Source organism: Phallusia mammillata, chromosome 4 (assembly GCF_965637545.1).
Source record: "Phallusia mammillata chromosome 4, kaPhaMamm4.hap1.1, whole genome shotgun sequence".
NCBI classification, from domain to species: Eukaryota; Metazoa; Chordata; class Ascidiacea; order Phlebobranchia; family Ascidiidae; genus Phallusia; species Phallusia mammillata.
The window spans coordinates 9789968-9803608 of NC_137255.1; the positions used below are offsets into that span (position 1 = coordinate 9789968).

Sequence of the window (13641 nt, forward strand, 5' to 3'; positions counted from 1 at the left end):
CGCAATTAATTAGTCATCCGGATCAGATTTCATTAGATTGCTGTGGAAATTTTACCCGCCTTGTTGATGCCACAAACGATCAAAAAGGTTACGTCTACGAAAACGAGTATTTGTTCGACATAGCAATTGGACAACTGGCAGGTAGAATTGTTTTTTAAATGTCATACAAGTCGATTTATTTATATGTTATTAGATCTGATTTCGAACTCTCCAGTTTGTTAAACAAGTTTCGACTATAGATTTTTGTTATCTGCAATCTAACTGTGAATTTTATCTCATTTCAGTTACCTTTGGTGCAGGCGAAGTGGGTACAGCTACAGCTGGGCTGACTTTAAAGCAGGGGCGGGCAACTTCTCCAGTCGGCGGGCCAGATATGGGAAAATGAAGTACTTGGCGGGCCGGATTCCTGAATCGATATATTAATCGCGTATTTATCCAGTGATTTAAAACGGATTTTTGACCACCTAAACTAAATACAATCAAGAACGTCGCAATTACAATACAGTCCAAACAATCTAACTATAACATAAAATTATTCACCACAGCAAATTTAATGCATACACCACAGACTTAGATACTGCTGAAACACTAACTAGGCTACACGTGTGGAAAGAAAGAAAACCGAGAAATCAGGCCACCCACAAGGTTGGCAGTTATGTCGTAACAATAGATGTATGGTGCGATGGTTACAACGGCGGGAAAGTTTTTTGCTAGTGGGGAGCGTTACTGTCCGTTACAACTATAATTTGACGGAGTAAGCAAGTAGTAGGGGATTGCGGCGGAATGTGGCCGCGGGCCACATTATCATGCAAGACCAGAAACTGTCTGCGGGCCGCTCAAAATCCCGTCGCGGGCCGGATCCGGCCCACGGGCCGTATGTTGCCCACCCCTGCTTTAAAGGCATGTGATGTTATGCAGATATACCTAGACGGTCTTGGTTTAGGCTAAAGATATAAGCTTATAACCAAAATTTGACTAATCTTTGCTTGGTATATTTATAAACGGATAAATAGTTATTTTGTTATCATATTTGGAAGTGTCGACGCAAATGTAAGATTTTGGGCAACGAACGTGTGTTTGTGAATGAAACGTTATTTTGGCGCCCCTCTTAGCATTTTTTTAAATGGATTTGTGCAAACACAAAATTTATCATAAACACTATTATACTTCAAAAATAAGAATTGGCAACATTGCCTCGTACACGTACAAGCTCCATTTAAATACTAAAGTAATTACCTGACCAACCCATGTTTTTCGGTGTCTTTTATTGTTTTACAAAACTGTTTAACAATGACAATTTCAATGTGACAATGTTAATAAACTTGTTTAAATTGTGTACAAATTTTGGATGTTTTTTGAGTTGGTGGTTTGTTAAATATCGTATTGCGGAAAGAATAAAGCAACTGCAGACATTGCGCTTGCTCAGTTTTTATTAGGAACAAACTCAAACACTTTGAAGAAAAGTGCCATAATGTTTTTACCAACAACGTGGCAAAGGGAAATGTAAATAGAGACCCCTCTTCTGACTTAAATTAAATTCTGGAGCGCTTTTTTAAAGCAGGAAACAAGCCTTGTTATGCTTCTTGCTAGCGTTATCAGATAGGCAGCAAAACAATGCGTACGCGTGCCTCTCGCTTTAAATCAAATCGTTTCAAACCACTGGTAGACAGAAACGTGTCGTGCCATATTGCATGCTAGCCGACTACGAACCTTTTTGCTCGTTTTAACAGAGAACCAATGCTTCTGTGCAAACGAAGAGTACTGTATACTCAGTCAGAACAATTATCAATCAGACTAAATTGTATACTGTGGATGACTGTTGGCATTCTTCGGGATTATCGGCTTTTCAAACATGACCAATCTCCACACATAGCTAAGCTACATACCAAACAAATACAGTTTTCACATACAATCAATATGCGGATACGATGATCAACTACCTGCAGATAGTGAGACTGCAAGACATTAACCGTGTAGGCTGTAGTATAGCCAGACAATAGTCCCAAGTTTAGCGGAATCACAAAACAATTTTCAACATGATTATAGACTATAGTAAATCACTTCCAAAAATAAAAGAATTAATGACATTTAGATGTTCATTGATGGATCACAATTTTTTTAAAAGAAGATCCAGTCTCAATTGAAGCAAATGATCATTACAATGTGGCCAAAATTACAGCTCCAAATATTATTGCAGTAACATATAAACTTCTAAAGAGCGAGTAGTTTAAGTTGTGGGCAAAAGTATTGTTGATTTAATAAAGGGCGCCGTTACTACAAAACGGTCGGGAACCACTACTTTTAACACAAAAAAATATAGTTGATGGCGGCAGTTCACAAAGACAAATGAACAGAAAAAACATGATTAGTGGAAAATTTCATGTTTTGATGAAAAAGTGGATTTGCATTATCGCCCTCAATGTGAAGGTTTATGTTTAATAATGTTTAAACAAAACAAAGCATTCTACAATACAAGGCAAAGAAACAAAACGTCCGGTTCAGGTTCAAATCAAAAGGTTTCAGCAAGGGAAAAAATAAAAATAAAATGTTGCGATAAATATTTTGGCAAGTATGGGACATATTTGACACATTTTAGTCGTTCCGACAAGTCTAAATAACGTTTTATAGATGTCCCAAGCAATTATGATGTTGGTCCACCCTAGTTACTCAAATCCACCGCAAATGTTTGAAAAGCTTTTTTACTTGGGTTATATGTTGTTGTATCATAAATCAGCATAATTATAAATCAGACTTACGGGTTATTTCTAAACAAACACCTCGGTTTATTGTAAAGTTTTTACAGATACGTACACACATGCACACTCTGCATATTATTACAAGTATAAAATTGCACAATCTTGCATTTAGTATCAGTTAAGTAGGATGTTAATGCTTTGCTAACCTCTACAAAATCGCTTGCAAGATATCGTTTTAAACCGGGTGAGATTTATGTTTTTTTGTTTTTGTTTTCTACCATTTTGATTAAATAGCCGTGTATCAGACAAAAAAAATTAATTTCACTTATTTACAGCTTCTGCGCAATCTATCGAAAATTCGCTGAATGTGCGACTGACGTGAGTTATGGTGATAGTAGCTCTTCCGTCCTGCATGCAGATATATAAATAAGTTATAAATTTATTAATGAACAAAAATCATTTCCGTTTGTTGTTTGGCCATATTGGCGACGCACGTTATGAAGCAGTTCAAAAAAATCTACTTATATTCTAGAATTACTTGCCAGAAGTGAATTGATTCCTGTTTACTGAATTCTACATTTGTATTTTTCAAGTTTTTACATTTTCAGTCATTTTTTCTAAGATAATTCCTACATGTAAGATTGGAAATATAAAATTAACCTTCCCCAAAACAACACCTACGTCTGCACTTTGTGGTATTTGTTTTCTGTATTCTGAGAAGAGCTGACCCGGGCGCAAGTTTTGTGTGATTAGCACTTATCTAGGAAGTGCTTTTCTTGTCGCGTGAGGCATGTCGTGTTTTACATCTCACTTATCGCGTATAACGTGTTTAACATGAAAGCATGAATCGGCATGTTTGCCCAAACAGCTTTCTCAGTAATATATGTCGGTATACGACCCGGCTCAGTTAGGTAAGTAGGTCGACTGAAAAGAAAGAAAGATATTTGTTGTTTTCAATACAAAGTGTTGCCAAAGTCACGCAGACGTAGGTTACAAATCTATATTATTATATATATTCGAACATGACAGATGAGATCTCAGGTTTTGTTTTGTGAAGCAGTTTGTACCACACTGACAGCAAGAAAATGCACCATGTTCTGCCAGCTAAGTCATAAAATGTTCTTTATTCGTTTTCGTACATCACTATAGGCGTGCATTACAGCACTTTGTACGTTTTAGTTCTCTAAATTCTAACAACGCCAGACTCTGAACCGCAATGATATTTATAATTTTATATTATTTCAGGCATGTTGTTTTTTACCATGTTGTTGAATTTGATTTCTGTTATAACTCTGTGTCTGATACACGGTAAGCAAAAGTTTTAAATTATTGCTCATATTATTTGGAATGTTTAACCTTTTTTAGAAGCAAAACTGTTTTTTATGGAGAGGTCGTTTAAATGTTCCAGGTTTTTCGGCCCAGTACAGTGAAACAAGGAACACGATATACATCCCTGAAGGAGAATCAAATACTATTTACTGTGCTAATTCTAGTCAAGTGATTGACGTCATCAACGCTGAATATGGAAGAACAAACACTGAAACATCGTATGATTTCTTTCCTCCAATATTTTATTTCTGGTTGTTCAAGAAACAAAATTAAAAAAATAGAAGAAAAGAAAAAACAACAACTTATCTTTTGTCGAGTAAAATTTGTATGACAAACCTGTTGTCAATTTTCAGCAGTAGACCTATATAAACTCAATATTTTTCCTAATAGATTCATAGCATTTCTTATTCGTCAATGACAAACTAATTTCATCTGTTGGTAACTTATTCCTAAGTAAATCCGACAGATACAAAGTACATCTGGCATTACCAGGATTTTAATTGTCATCACTTATCAAATAGTATTTTAAAAGCCACCTGCTGTAGGAATAATAAAACGTAAAGGTAGAGGCAAACCTTGTACGGCTGTAATTTTAACTCCCCATTAATTTGCTTGGAATCTATAATAATATGGTAATACAATATCTTTAACATCTAACCATCTGAAACTTTTTGCAAACATCTGAACTTCAGCAACTTGTAGGAGCATAGTATATTTTCTTAAACATGTAAACATTTTGAAACAAATGTTTAGTTGGGAGGTTTGCCTTCCTTTACACCAACAACGAATCTTCGTATGTAGGGTTGCAGGAACATGACCGATTTTTTCATTTTTGCAGTGTTGGCAACAGCGAGAAACGTTGTCGAGTTCACAGAGCAAACTTTCGCATAGCTGCAAAGTGTACTGATTTGAATCGATGTGAGCTTACAGCGAGCGATGAAATGTTTGGTAGCGAGGGATGTCCGACAAATGCGGAATGGAAATATATCTACGTTGTTTACGTCTGTGTTCCAGCATTGACAAGTACTCGACTAAAACCTTAAAATTTTGGTCTAAACAAAAAACTTCAAAACGTATTTTATTTAAGATGGTACTTGTGATGTCGAGGCAGCTTGCAAAACGACCAACGAGCTTGACGGTAAGTTTTCGTCCATCTTAAATCTCGTTTCATAACTTTGCAATATGTGTACACTCGGTCAAACTAATTCGTGCTGCTACACAGAGAAATTTGGAAACACAAACAGCCCATTCTTTCAAGCAAACAGAGGTATGTTACATATTGCTCCATACAATTTATAGGATTTCCTATCTTAATATTTTAATCCCAAAGTCATTCATTTATTTATGGTGGGTTGAGCCGTATTTAGTACGCTCAGTAAAGAAAGATAGCAACGCAATTGCACTGGGTCAATTAATTCGAAACAGCCGTACGGCGTTGAAACGATATAAAGCAAAAACTAGTATAAGGAACAATTGTTGGATCGGTATTAGATACGGTATTACTATCAAATTGATTGTATATTACTTTAATTTCCAAGCAGTTGCTTGGCCATTGTGAACCAGTTTTCTCCACGTTTTATGTCCTGTTGTGACATGGAGCAGAACTAGCAGAGGCATGCCTTTTCAGCTTGTTATTCCAACAAACCGGAGTGCCGTTAGACAGATACACCAGCCAATACCACCTGTCATTTATGGGCTTGATGCTTTTATGGTTGGATATCATTCTCTTCTTAATGTTTTGAAACTTCTTGACACAATTGTGTAGAGTCGTTGTGCAAATTGGGACTTGCATCTGGCTATATTCCAGACAGCGCAATTTCTGCTTCGTCCACACGTTCTATAAGGCATCGTTCAAAATATGGAAGATTGGACCAACCATACAATCCTGGGACGAACGAGGGTAGTTGGTGTGCTGAAAATCGTAAGTAAACCTTTGTGTTTTGTAAAGGCAATTACCTGCAGCAAAATTGTTTTCTAAACTGATATGTTGGGGGCATCACACATTTTAATAAGTGCAAGATTCCCCATACATTTTATAACCTGCATTTTACTGGTCTGTTGTAAAATGCATTTTTAGCAGTAGAAGAAATAAATGAATTGAGAAGAAAGGACATACATCGTGTAACTTAAAGGTGCACAAATAAGGTCGGACGTTTGTCTACCACATGTTGCTTGAGAATGCTGTCTACTAAACTTCGAATCAAAACGAAAACCATAAAAGTCAAACCATTCGTTTATGGTGACAGATTATAAGCTCGAACAAAGTAAAAATTAAGTGATAAATCGTAACTCAAATGAAATCACAATACATGTGATAAGCAACCGATCGTAAATCAAATAAAAATTTAGATTAAAAATTAGGTCTGTCGCAACTTGAACAGAAGCGTGGGAGAAATTTATAATACTTTTGGCAATTTACGTGTAAAATTGTGTAGAGGCGGTTGGGCAATGGATCCAAGTGAATTTGGAAGACGCTACCAAAATTACAGGTGTTATAACTCAAGGACGAAACGGTGGTATATATCACGAATGGACGACATCATACAAGATTGGTTTCATGGGACCACTTGACAATCATTGGAATTTTGTGACAAATTCTGCCGGAAATGTGGTTGTAAGTGCATGCTTTCTTTTTTTGGACCAAGAACGAAAAACATTTTCCGAGCGGAATCAGTCGACGAATATCGTGAAATATATAAAACTTACTATGCCCAACTGGCATCTTCAATTTAACCATAGGATAAAACATTAATGAAACAAAAAGTAAAACAGCAATAAAAGTAAATAAAATATAACAAACTGAAGTGTAAAACAGTAAGAAGAAAAGTGTCAAGTTTTTATGCTTTGTTTTATCAATTGTGGATATAGCTTTTTGTTTGTTTATTTTTTGTGGGTGGGCGAAACTGTTGTACACATAAAGTATTTGTTTTTTCAGGTATTCAACGGCAACAGCGACAAAGATACAAAAGTGACCCACATTTTTGAAAACCCTATCATAGCTGTAAAACTTCGCCTTGTGGCGCAGAGCTATCAGGGTCGCACTTGTTTGCGCCATGAATACTTGACATGTTAAAATGATCTGCAACATGCATAGTATGTATTTCATTGTATTATAGTCGTAATAATTTAAAGTCACCTACATGTTGTTTGTCACGATAGTAATGTGGTCAAATCCAAAACAATGCGGACTAAACCTGCTACCCAAACCCAAACCTCACCAATTTTTTGAAGCCGAATTAAAGTCTAAAAGTTGCTAAAATTGTGGCACAAATGAGGCCGAATGTGAGGTCTGGCCAGAGTCAAGTCCGTTTTATTCAAGCTTAAGCCAGAGCCCAGACGGACTTGGTAGCGAAGAGCTGTCTTTACTTATAAATCAGTTGTAATATATTTGATTTACGCCTGAAAATTGATATTGCACCACATGTTAAAGTATTTTCACACAATCTGATTTTTCGGAAAACTTTTTTCAGGTGAGCTTTTCAGCCTGTCACTACCAACAAATTGAAGTGTCGTTAGATGACCACACGAGCTAATACGGCCTATATAACTTCACCTTGCACTAATAAGACACTATGTGTCCAAATAGTACACTGTTCTGTCTGCAGCTTATACTTATTGTTCCAGTTAGTTTTAATCCTAATTCGCAATACCGGTATATAAGTTGTTAAAGATATAGTCGCAGTGTTTTTGGTTTATTGACTTGACAGCAGAATTCATGAACAGTTTATCAAACATCTCACAACAAATGTGTTGTCTCCAAGCGCCTTAAACGGACATAAAATCGTGTTGTGGTAAAAGATACTATGAGACCACATCTGGGCCTATGTTACCAAAACCTGATGTCACGTTGCCTCAACCTAGAATAGGTATTGTGCCTTTCAATGATCATAACGCTATCACTATCGGCCTAACGCATTGAAGAACTCACAAACTGGGTACCAAAACATTGATCATAATAGGTCCACCTCATTTACAAGTATTAAAAATGACCACAGCATTGGTTGGGACAAGTACGCTACAGCTCTTCAAGCAGAAACGGCTGGTCATTATTTCTCTGTTAACTTTCCATAATAATGGCCGAAAGTTTTTAATTGCAATGAATCAGGCGTTAGGAAACCGCTTTTACCTGCAGTTATGTATTTTTGTGAAATTACTTTTTACGTTAGTGTAAAGTGTTGCTTGATTTAACTAATTTACTGACAAACTGAACTTGAAAATTAAACTTTTTTGGCACTACTACCCTGTTACAAAGTTGATAAAGATGTAAACTGCTGTAGAAAGTAACGTTTAAAACTTATGTTTTAAGAACTTAATAAATTACAAATCGAGGTGTCAATAATAAAAGTAAAATTAGAATCTCTTTACCTGGTCTCAAACGTGACGTCAGCTTGGTCGAAGAAATACCTAAACAATTTAAGAACAATGTAGTTGGTCAAGATACGCATATTTTTCAAAATTTGCACTTTTGTAGGAAAATCGTGCTGAATCGTATTTGTATCCGAAAACATGACCTATAGACTTCAGTTCCAACTTGCGAATAAGTCTTGTATCTTACAGCACAAAACATACCGGTGATTGTTTTTTACATGATATATTGGAATGCTTCTTGATTTACATGGCTTTAAATTTTACAGTTTAGAATTATATGATTAGACAGAGATTTTTTATTATATTGCTATATACATCGCACAAGTTATTATGCAGTAACAACGCAAACCTGGTTGGCAATTCCCTCCATCAAAATAAATAAAAGTTGATTTAAATTTACTACGATCAGACACATGTAACAGTGCATACAAAGTTATAGTGATTACAAAGTTGCTACGAAAGCTATAATAATTCTTGGCTGAAACACGTGTTGTGCAAATCATGTGTTCTAACTCAGAGTTGCAAGTCGGGCCGGGCTTTTCGGACCGGATTCGGGTTCGGGCCGGGTTCGGGCCGGGTTCGGGCCGGGTTCGGGCCGGGTTCGGGCCGGGTTCGGGCCGGGTTCGGGCCGGGTTCGGGCCGGGTTCGGGCCGGGTTCGGGCTTAGGTATTTGTGAGAAAACGGGCTTAAAACGGGCCTGACTTCACGTTCCGTGCACGCCATTGTTTTTTAAATAAAATCACTCAGCTGAGTAACAATTCTCTGGCTTTGACCTAATGCCCACCCTCCTCTAAAACGTATTGTTTACCCCATTGTCTACTATTGTTCATTGTGTTTGTTGTCTTTCTCTTTTTTCTTTCTCATCCTTTGTTGCAAGGCTTTCGTGGATAGGCCTGTCAATCAAAATTTCGGGCCTAAACGGGAAAAAACGTTTCGGGTTCAGGCCGGGCTTCGGGATTATACTTTCGGGTTCGGGCCGGGTTCGGGCCGGGTTCGGGCCGGGTTCGGGCTCAGATTTCGGGCCCGCTTGCAACTATGTTCTAACTTTTATTACGGGTCAATTTAAGATCTTTCGTTTACTTGTAATCCCTTGTTGTTGTTGAGAAAAGTAAACAAAATAGAACACCAACGTTAAACGAAATAAACACAAAACAGCAAGAATTCCAATACAGCAAGAATTCCAAGGGACATTGAAATTACACGTCCAGCGACTGAATAGAGCAGCGCTAGGTATGTGCCCTCCCTTGGAAAAACGAAAAACGCATAAGGTCGGAAAATCCGCAACTTAAAGTTAAACACGATGAACACTCACACAGTGTTTTTCAGAAACTTATTCATGGCACATAAATTAAAGACGTCGTTGGTATCAACCCCGTTAAACCCATCTACTACAAGCTGTAACAGAACAGGTTGAGGTTTTACAACACATTAAATGAATTGAACATTATTACTTAACAATAGCTGTATTTTTTTCCTGCGGACGCCCATGCAACCGTTGCTGGTGCTGTGTAACAACCGAGATGAAATGGGTCTTTAAATTGTTACAGGTAAAATATATCCAAGAATCATTCCAAAGAACACAGCGAATATGATTACTCGTATAGCTGTATCTACTTCGTTTTCAGGAAACCAAAGTACAACAATAAATGGAGCGATGGTCATAAGCAACTGCGAAACGATGCCGTTGAAAGTTTGGCCAATCACCATTACTGCAAATAAACTGCGGTTTAACATGGCAAAAATACCCCAAACGCCGATGTATTGGCAAAAAATCGAAACCCGACTTGTTTCGTGAGTGCAAAATATATTAATGGCAATGAAATGAAGAAAGGGGATACATTGAGTGCGACGGTGATCCAATCCACTTGCAAATAGCTAACGTTGAAGAGCGACACGTAAATATCGTTGATATCGGCCGAAACAAGAATATGCAAAACCACTAAGACGCAGCAAGACAGCAAATAAAAATACCCATCTTCTTTCAAATAGAGCAGTAACTTATTCTTGATCTTGTAGCAATTTGGTTGAAGCGTTCATACCTGTTTGTCCCTGATTTTTTGACACAATTTTTTCTTACTTTATTTTTTATCAACTCAAAATTTGCTGCTTGTAGACTAAAACAGCAGAAACCAGCATAAGTAACCAACACAGAACGAAACCGGGGATTTTTAAACAAGACAAGGGAAGATAACTAAGCTTACCAAAATATAACAGAATCTTCATCTTATCCCACATACCTTTGTCCTAATAATACGATAAAAGTAACCAAACAGATAATGAAATTGTGCAGTTGGTTTACCACTTCTTCAAAATAAGTTTTTCAGTGCTTTCTCACGACGATTCAATTTGTAACAGCGAGATTATTCAGGATGTCAGATTTAAAAGTTAACACGATCTTGTTTGTAGCTCCAAGGAAGTGACGTTTGGTTAATAATTCTTCCATAAAATCTTGCGATCGTTGGATTAATTTAAACCAGCGATTCTTAACATTTTTTGTCCACGCCTCCCTAAGATATTTGTACACTTCACGCCCCTTTGAAACCGGCAAAAAGCGACTGCTTTTTCAGTGGAAAATGTACCGAAAGTTTCGAACACTTGCACCAATGGGACTACAAGAATTCTCCGCAGTCTATGTTGTAATCAGATAAACTAAAAACTTTGCCTGTATGTCATCATTTAAAATGTGTGTTACGTTTGGCTATTGTACAGTTTAATAATTTTAAAATCCGTATGTATAGAAAATCGCACTCGTGTTGTTACTAGTAATTCGACTTCATTCTAAACCGTGCTCGCTTTCATCAGCCTGATGTCCGACGCTGCTACGAACGCATGATTGTCATTATTGGTTGTCAAGCAAATAAAAAACCACCTGGCATTTACCTTTTTTCCTTAGTGCTTTACATACCGTGTTCTACAGCTTGATTGACAACCTGCAATGATGATGACAACAGAGATTGTCGAAACGTCTGAACGATGTATTCTATATACACTCTGGCAGTAATGTTTATGATCAAATTACTTTTCAAGTCCGTGTATAATGTTCCTAAATAAATAAATAAACATTTTAATAAAAGCTTGTTTATTATGTAGGTTCCAAGTTTTTTTTTGATTTGTATTCGCATGCAAAATGTAAACGTTTTGTCGAAAAATGAAGGGTATTTATTGTACTCTGTGCAGTTCAATCACAGAATAAACGTTTTTTTGTAACAGTACTAACATGTGCCGAGTAACAAGAGGTCACCAAACCTTAAACGGCTATTGCTTTCCGTTTAAATGGCGGACAAACAGTTCTATATGTGTAAAAATTTAACACCAACCAACATGAATAGAATCATTGTTGTAAAACGTAACCAGGAAAGTGACGCAATTTTATAAATGCTGCCAGACATCTGTTAAACTTTTTATAGCAACAAAGCGCACTACTTTATTTTTGTGCGCTAAACCGGATCAGAAATTCCATGAGGCATGCTTGAAAAGGATTTTTGAAAATAAGTTTTAGAAGCTGTGATAAAAAATTGTTTTTAAAAGCTAAATATACTTGGTTACATTATTAGATCAAAAGGTACAGAAAACGAAAAGTGCCCGGCAACGTTTCGAAAAAGATTACATACTGAAACTAATATGAACGCCTCATCTGGATTACTGTCAAATCAGGAGAAGCCTGTAAATCTTTATAAAAGAAGATGGATATTTCTTGTCTCCTTTGCAATCCTGCAGTGTCTCTGTGGTATTGCGTTTTCATGTTTCGGTGAAATCAACAACATATATGTGTCGTTCTTTAAAGTTAGCTATTGGCAGGTGGATTGGATCACCGTCGCACACAATGTATCACCCTTTGTCGTTTCAATGCCGTTGATGTTCTTTACTCTCACAAAACAAGTCGGATTTCGATTTCTTGCCAACGCATCGGCAGTGGCGGCGTTTTTAGCATATTTGTGTTTTACTGTGGCTATGCTTAACAGATCTTTTTTTCCAGTAATGGTAATTGGCCAAACCATGAACGGTATCGCTTCACAGTTGCTTATGTCCATCTCTCCAATTTTTGCAGTGCTCTGGTTTCCAGAAAACGAAATAGGTAATGTTATAGGTGCAATGAGAACTGCTGTTTACTTCGGAATGTTTGTAGGGTGCATTTTGCCCGTAACGATTTTAGACAAATCGTTTCGAAACGTTTGTCACAACACCAGCAACACTTGTCACAACAATACGTTTTCTGATATGACAGATGATCAGTTTACGCTTGTTGTTATGTTTGGTGCATTACTAGTTTTGGGTGCTTTGTTTTCCCTTTTACTCGCATTGTTTCTTACCAACTTCCCTCCAAAACCGCCGACGTACGCTCAAAAGCTAAAGCATCAACAAACGCGAGAAACCATCGGCTTTCAACAAATGTTGGCCACAACAAAATATGTTTTTTTAAACAAATCCTTTCTAATGGCAACCCTTGTATTTACAACTTCACAAAGTCAAGCGATTGAATTTATCTTTTTGACAGAGATACTGACCCCCATTTATAGTGAATTAAATCTTCCAATATCTAAAGATACGGCTTCAGCATATTTACTTGCCCTCAATTCAGTGAGCGGGGCATTTGCTGGATTTGTGATGGGTCAAATAGTAGACAAATACAAAAACTATAAAGTCCTCGCTATTGTTGGTTGCACATGTTCATTTATCTTTTCAGTTGGACTTATAATCGGATGGTTGAAATCGATTTATTTGGTTCTTTGCGTGTGCAACTTTTTTAGCGGATTTTCTTCACGAGCTGTTATGGTCTTGCTCTACGAAATAGCTACTCAGGAAACTTACCCAATCGACGAAACCTTTGTGAGCATTTGTATGTCGAGCATTCAGATCACTATAGCACTGCTCTATGCAGTTGCGGCTCGGGCAATTTTAATGTCCATTGGAAGTCTTGCAGTACTTGTTTTTATTTCGGCAAATTACGCAATGGGTGTTCTATTTTGTTTTCTCATCTCAACTACTAACCAGAGATTGCAAATAAACGAAACGCATCACTAAAGCAGGGGTCACCAAACTTTTTATAATGTGGTCTTGGGCCGGATGTAGTGACCAAAGGAACAAAAACATGCTTTGTACAGTGAATGCAGTAAACAATGCATAGTTGTTCTTCTTTGTTTTGGAACAACCAACGAAAGAGTGAAAATGGGCAATACGTTTCCCTAATTTTAATACTCTTTTGTTTTTTAAGGTATAGCTTGTTAAACAAATTTTTCTGTGCATGGAG

General features: G+C 37.0%; 1 protein-coding gene across 1 annotated transcript; it reads left to right on the forward strand.

Moving 5' to 3' along the window:
• Positions 1 to 3946: 3946 nt before the first annotated feature.
• LOC145223876 (adipocyte enhancer-binding protein 1-like) lies at positions 3947 to 7148 on the forward strand. Its single transcript, XM_080090277.1, has 8 exons — positions 3947 to 4004; positions 4105 to 4243; positions 4864 to 5048; positions 5113 to 5163; positions 5248 to 5292; positions 5791 to 5946; positions 6461 to 6639; positions 6961 to 7148. The coding sequence occupies exons 1-8, from the start codon at positions 3959 to 3961 to the stop codon at positions 7096 to 7098; spliced, it is 939 nt and encodes a 312-aa protein (XP_079946403.1). The 5' UTR covers positions 3947 to 3958; the 3' UTR covers positions 7099 to 7148.
• The last annotated feature ends 6493 nt before the right edge of the window (positions 7149 to 13641 follow it).